This window comes from Frankliniella occidentalis, unplaced genomic scaffold, assembly GCF_000697945.3.
Source record: "Frankliniella occidentalis isolate FOCC.00 unplaced genomic scaffold, Focc_3.1 Scaffold98, whole genome shotgun sequence".
NCBI lineage: Eukaryota > Metazoa > Arthropoda > Insecta > Thysanoptera > Thripidae > Frankliniella > Frankliniella occidentalis.
Genome location: NW_026267227.1, coordinates 291,797 through 298,741, shown reverse-complemented (window position 1 = coordinate 298,741; position 6,945 = coordinate 291,797). Strand labels below are relative to the sequence as shown.

Genomic DNA, 6,945 nt, shown 5'->3' with positions numbered 1-6,945 from the left:
GCTTCCAGCCGCTTCCAGCCGCTTCCAGCCGCTTCCAGCCGCTTCCGCCGTATTCGGGCTGGAGGCGTGCCGTTTGATTGTTTGCAGGCCTCTGGCCTGCTCCGTAGACTTTGTATTTTGGCAGTTCTTCCGCAATGTTCTATAAATCGCGCGGAGACCAATTTTTAAACAGACTAATTTTTTTCTCGCCATTTTAAATGCCACAATTTGACCGTTAAAAACTTGATGTTGTTTTCAAAGAGAACGTTCTTACCTTTCCTTTTTTGATACGGAGATTAAAGCACTTACTGTGTCACACGCACAGGGGGCGCGCATGGGGAAATGATAATGGAAACTATTATGCGATCCCGCGCGATTGTCTGAAGTGATTTTCTGAACGCTTTCGTGCGTATGTGCGTGTGTGTCACAGAGAGAGAGAGAGAGAGAGGGAGAGAGAGAGAGAGAGAGAGAGAGAGAGAGAGAGAGAGAGAGAGAGAGAGAGAGACACGGGACGGTCAAATATCTATCGTGTGCGACGCTTGAGCATTCTCATACAAAAATACTGAAAACATGTAACCGCGCCTGCGAGTATGTTCTTGGTTGGATCCCTCTGGCTTCTTACCCCGCCACCGAAAGGAATGACTCGCAGGTAGGGTTGGAAGCCCTGGAAAGTTTCCGGAAACATTTAGGAAAATTTCTGGAAAGACGGAAAATTTCCGGGACAAAATGAAAATTTTCTCAGATTTTGGAAAGTTGTCCGTTATTTTCCGGATATTTTAGAAAAGTTTTCGTGAAGTTTTCCGGAATATTTGGGAAATTTCCAACCCTACTCGCAGGCCCCACCCTCGCACCGCTCACTTCCACTGGACGTCCACTGCTCCCTCTCATTGTGTCGCCTTGGCGAAGTGCGCGGGCCCAAACCTCGCGGCGGGGCCGACCTCGCCGGGCAAGCGGAGCCTGGGCCGAGCATGAGCGGCTAGGGCTGCTTATCGTCAGGTTGTGAAACCACGCGGAGGCCGGCCCAGCCTGAGGGCGCGGCCCTCCTTCCCCCTTCTCCCCTTTCCCCCGTCTCTCTATCTCTCTCTCTCTCTCTCTCCTTTCTCCCCTCCTCGCCGTGCCGTTTTCCGTTCCATTCAACCCGTTGAGAGGGGTGGGGAGGGGCGGCCGCGGTGCGGGAGGGTGAGTTCTCGCCGCGCTGAGCAGGACGTCATCCCCCCGGTCCAGCACCGCACCAGAGCCACCAGCCGAGCCGCCCGCCGGCGAGACGACGGACTCTGACGCCGATGATTTTTGACGTTCCGTTTTGGGTGCGCGTGCGCGCTTGCCGAAACGATGGAGACATACGGTCCGATGTTCGCTACGCTTTTTTGCGTGGGAGAGGAGAGGGGGGAGGAGAGAGACGGGAGCGCGACCGTCGGCTCTTAAATAAATTCGTACTATCACGATGTGTTGTCGGCGTCCGCAGTGCATGGATAGGAGGAGAAGGTCGTCGTCCTGCTCACGCCGTCCAGCAGTACTTCTCACCTCGGCCTCCCAACACCTCCGACTTTATTCCTCAAAGGGCAGTTTCCGACTTATTTTTTACTTTTTTACACCCCTGGTTCCAGGCGGGCCGGAGGAGGAGCTCCTCTGGTGGCTCATCTCGCAGTGGTCCGACCTGGCCAGGTAGGAGCCCCGGGCTGGAGGCGGCAGGACCTGTGGACCCCTAGGAGGCTCTGCCGGCGGGGCGCGGCGGGGCGCGGCGGGGCGGGGCGCGGTGGGGCGGGGTGTGGCGGGGCGTCCTCGCTGCTCCTCCACCTCCCGGCGCGCCGCGAGCTTCAGTCCGAGTCAGTCCGCCAGCGCGCGCAGTCAGACAGCACTCCCCGCCACACCAGCGCTCGCCCGCCCCGCCCCGCGCGCGCGCCCGTCCCGACCCGCCGCCGCGGCCTCGAGCCCGCACATCGCGACCAGCGCGCCGCGCAGCGCACCAGTGTAAACCTCTTGGATTTGCAGTGATATACCGTGTGTGTTCCATGAGTGAGTGATCTGTGCCGGCGAGTGCGCCGCGCCTAGGATGTGCCGCGGGCAGGAGGACCACCTCGCCCTCGCCGTGCTCGCCGAGGTGCCCGTCGAGGTGCTCGCCGAGGTGCTCCCCGCGCCGTCAGCCTCGCCGGCCCCGTCGTCGGCAGGCATGCTGGAGGTTGCTTGCTGGGCGCGCACAGGTCCCCGTGGATCTCCGCGCGGCCCGCGCCCCTAGAGTACTGGATGCCCACCTCTGCGTCAACGTAAGTAACCAGTGTGCACCAAACATCCCCTTTCCGGTCCAGCTATGGCCAATAAGTTCCCACCCACTTCTGATTCCACAAATGTTGTTTCTCCGACGAGTGCCATTCTTTGGGTTTTTGGTTGCATTGGACCGTTTATAGCTCATGGGTTTGTGAAGTTCATTTTGGATCTAAAGACCAGTTCAGTCGAGAGTTCAGTTATTCAACCGCTACTTGTTGGTTGCAAAGAAATTCATAAAAATATTACGTTTAAAAATTTTTTCCTGTGATAAATTAAGTAAAGTTTCTGTAATAATAGGTACTTTTCGCCTTTCGGCGTAAAACACATTCGGATTTTTCCACTATTCGATGGACAGAGAAATAATAAAAGAGAGTTCGGTTCCGCTGCCGAACCGATCTCTTGGCTTCTATTGTTCTGAATGGGTTATCTGAAAGTTCATGAGCAAATCGCCTACCAAATAAACCAAAAAATGATATGTTTGGAGGGGAAAGAGGTACTCGACCAAATGGCACGATTTTTATTCCTTTTTTGAAAATAATGTCGCATAATACGCGGATACGCCAGCGTGTGTCTGTTGTTTGGATGTCGGTCATTATCCCGTGGAACTACTACAGTAGGAAGACCGAGGGGGCAATAACTCCCTTTTGAAGTGTACACATGATTCCCGAAATTCTTGATTCCCGGTGATTTCCGTCCGCTTATAATTATTACATGGGTTTTTCGGGGGGTTTTAGTGGTATAAAACGCTTATTTCGACTGATTTGTACTTATTTCTCTAGTTTCCCGCTTACTCTAAGCGATTTCTATTGATTTTGATCAATTTTTATCCTGATGATTCCCAGACAGGTGTACACATGATTCCCGGAGTTATTGCCCCCTCGAGGAAGACAAAAACAGTCGGGCCCGCGTTGCCGTGAGCGACAGCGTGGCCCTGGCTTCCTAATCGCGTGCTCGATAACCGAACCCGTAGAGAGCAGGGACGCCTCGTGGCGGCCCCGAAACATTTAAATGAGGAGGAAGACGGCGCCGCCGTGGTCGAGCAGCCGTCGCGCGCGTCTCCGGCCCCGGAGGTCAGCGGTTCGAGCACCGGCGCCGGCTCAACTGCGGAGGGTTCCCCCACCCTAGCAGAGATGTGTTTCTCTGCTCACGTAGATCTAGGTGGAAAAAGACTCCCGTGTACCCCACACCGAGGAAAATGTTTGGTCACCACGGCCAAAAAAATTTGGTTGCTGTAACTAGTTTGTTCAGTCTGCCCCCTGAGTCATAACCATAGAATAGAACGTTCTATATTGTGCAGGCTTTTGGCTGGAGCATCTGAACACTCAGCCAGCACGATAGAACGTTCTATGGTTTGACTCAGGGGGCAGACTGAATACCATTTTAGTTACAGCAACCAAAGTATTTTTATCCGTGCGGATTATCCGCGAAGATTATCGCCGGATAAGAGCTCGCCGGATAACCCTTGGATCACCGCCAGATAACCCCTGGATTACACCGGATAACTTGCGGATTAACCCCGGGATTATATCGGGATTATATCGGGATTACCCTGGGACTACACCGGACTGACGCAGGACAGGCCGTGTCAAGCGGAGTACAAGTCAAATTTTACCCTGAAAATCCCACGCGCAGGACTCTAACGTACCTACTACTAGCTCTTCTAAACGTCTCTCTCTCTCTCTCTCTCTCTCGTTCTCGCGCAGTGCTTTTTCGATGCGTACCGTGGTCCACTTCCAGGAAGGTGAAGTATTTGCCCCTCGTCTCGGGGGAGCAGCGCGCTTGCTGCAGAGCTCTGCCTGTGGCTGTGCCTGTAGCTCTGCCTGTGGCTCTACCTGTATCTTTGCCTGAGCTTTCCTGTGGATCTGCCTGTATGGTTTTGGCTCTGCCTTAGATTGCCTAGGATTGCTAGGTGAATCTGCTCTACCTGTGTATGTGGCTCTGTCACTCTGCATATGGCTCTGCCTGTGGCTCTGCGCTATGGCTCAGTTTGTGGCTCTGCCCCCTGCCTGTGACTCTGCCTTTGGCTCTGCCGCCTGCGCCTCTGCCTGTGGCGCTGCCGCCGACTGAGGCTGCGGATGGCTTCGCGAAGAGACGAACAAACACCATCAAGAAGATGCTCGGGCCCGCAGTGTTTTGGGCCGGAGTATGTGCGCCCACCCGGGGCTCCGTCGCTGCTGCGTCTCTCTCTCTCTCTCTCTCTCTCTCTCTCTCTCTCTCTCTCTCCTTCTTTCACTTTCTCTCTGTGAGGATGAGTGCCTTACCTGTTCTACGACGCGAGCTACGCCACGAAATGGTGGCCACTTGCCCTGGCTCCGCCGTTCCCTTGATATTGGGAGAGTTTGAGAATCAAAATCAAACACTCCGCCCTTAAATCGTCTCGGTGTGAACATATCGCGTGCAGAAGTATGGCAGGTGGCTTGCGTAAAGGCTGGAGCGGCCGAGCCGCGCGCCCCGCGGGGTCCAGCCCGGCCGTAGCGTGGTGCCCCCTGTGGGGCTCGCACGGCCCGCCCCGCCTCACTCCGTCTTCGCACTTTTATTTCACCGAGTGCCGTGTGCACAAGCTCCTCCTCCCCCTCCTCCCCGGCCTCCCTCCTTCTCCTTCTCCCTTTTCACTCTCGATATTTTCGGTACGTCGATAAATCAAAGCGATCCACACCGGGGGATAAATCCGGGCGATGCGGCGCAGTCTTGTGTTGCCCACTGGGGGCCGCCCCGCCCCGCCCCGCCCCGCCTGCTGAGGAGCATCGCATGGCGCCACGCCTCGCCCCATGAGCCTTACGTCAGATGCACTCGCTCCTGTCAATAAATATGCCCTCGTAAAAACGGGCGGAGAGGTGACTGAGGCCGGGGCGGGGCGGTCAGTCACCCCCTTTGCGGCGGTGTGATGGCGGTTTTGGGGAGCCGTGCTGCTCCGCTCTCGGCCAGGACCTCCTCCGGGGAGCGCGGTGTATATATGTGTGTAACGGGGCTGCGTTTGAGAGCGGTGGCCATGTCGTTAGCGTTCGGCTGCGGTCGTGGGGCGGTGCGCTGGTGCTGCTGCCCGCTCCCCTCACCGCGAGGGAGAGAGAGAGAGAGAGAGAGCGAGAGAGAGAGAGAGAGAGAGAGAGGGCAGGGGAAGGGAGTTATGGAGGGGGAGGGGGTAGAAAGGAAGATGTAAGGCCGACGTTGCTCGCTCCCCTTCGCCGCGAACTGCCTCGTCACAAAGGATAGCAGCCCCTCGCGGCCACCACCCCATCCGCCGCTGTACTGGTGGCGCGGTGTGGCTGTGCCTTATGCAGGGCCTCGTGCAGCGCTTTCTTCCAGGGCATTTCTCCAGGCCCTCCCCTGTGTTACCTCCCTTGATCCTCTCCTAGGACCCCTCCAGCACTCTCTCCAGGCCATTCCTTCAGGACTCCGGAACTCCCTCCGGGCTCCTCCAGGACCTCTTCCAGGACCTCTTCCAGGACCTCCTCAAGGACCTCCTTCAGGACCTCCTTCAGGACCTCCTTCAGGACCTCCTTTAGGACCTTCTTCAGGACCTCCTTCAGGACCTCCTTCAGGACCTCCTTTAGGACCTTCTTCAGGACCTCCTTCAGGACCTCCTTCAGGACCTCCTTTAGGACCTTCTTCAGGACCTCCTTCAGGACCTCCTTCAGGACCTCCTGTGGACCTCCTTCAGGACCTCCTTCAGGACCTCCTTCAGGACCTCCTTCAGGACCTCCTTCAGGACATTCTTTAGAAGCTTCTCCGTGACCTCCCAGCGATGACCTCCTGTAGGCCCTCCTCCAGGTCCTCCTCCAGGGCCGTCGTGCCGTCAAGTGCCGTTCGCTTGGGCCGCAGCTCTGTGCTTGCGGGGCTATCATTCACCCGTCACTCCGTGAGCGGGCAGGTCGGTCAGGAAGCAGGTCGCAAGCTGCGCACGTGCTGTGCTTCCACATGGGAGCGTGGACGTCAATATTGACTATTTCCACTGAATTATTATTATCAGTGCTCACGCTGTTTCGCGCTCTTACAAGAGTGAATATATATTCACACTACCCCAGGGCGTTGGTTTTGGCTTTCTCTCATCTCTCTCTCTCTCTCTCTCTCTCTCTCTCTCTCTCTCTCTCTCTCTCTCTCTCTCTCTCTGTACCCCGTCCTCTCACTGTCATGTCCGCGCTATCGGACTGCTTGTCAATCATGTGGGGCAATCTTGACAGCGAGGTGCTAGGCGTGGCGTGGGGTGGCGGGGCTGGGCGTAGCTGCGCAGTGAGTGTGTGTGTGTGTGCGTGTGTGTGTGCGTGTGTGTGCGCGCGGTGGACCTTTCGCCCACCACTGACCGCCAGGAGCTCCCCTTCTTACCGCGTCACTTTATACGTGTGTCTTACTCGATCGGATCAAAACGATGAGATGGGATGCGCGCTTCGCTCCTCACGCTGCGGAACCAAGCGCAATTTAGCGATCAAAACGGAGGCCTGGGCGGGGCTGGGTGCGGTAGAGCGGGGCGCCCACGACGACGTCCTAATAGCCGCTAAACGGCAGGTGTTCCCCCGGGGCGGAGAGGCCTGAGGCTGGGCCGAGCTGACCGGCGGCGGCGCGCTTCTGGACGTCCATTCGACGCTCATACATAAAACGTTTAGGAAAAAGATTTATTGCGGGGACAGTATATAAGCCCTATGCGCCAGGGAGTAAGTCAGCGAGCAAAAGAGAGAGAGCGAGAGAGATAGAGAGAGAGAGAGAGAG

The 6,945-nt window shown here is 56.6% G+C and overlaps 1 protein-coding gene across 2 annotated transcripts in view; it reads left to right on the top strand.

The window, feature by feature from the left end:
- LOC113205907 (uncharacterized) overlaps positions 1-6,945 on the top strand; it is an 86,127-nt gene that overhangs the window by 44,591 nt on the left and 34,591 nt on the right. Inside the window, exon 1 of one of the 2 annotated variants that reach the window (XM_026421700.2) lies at positions 1,805-2,243. The exons of the other annotated variant lie outside the window; for it this stretch is intronic. Within the exon in view, the coding sequence (XP_026277485.1) occupies positions 2,224-2,243 (20 nt within the window). The 5' untranslated portion in view covers positions 1,805-2,223. Of the gene's footprint in view, positions 1-1,804; positions 2,244-6,945 lie in introns of those variants that run through there. 2 annotated transcript variants of the gene reach the window in all.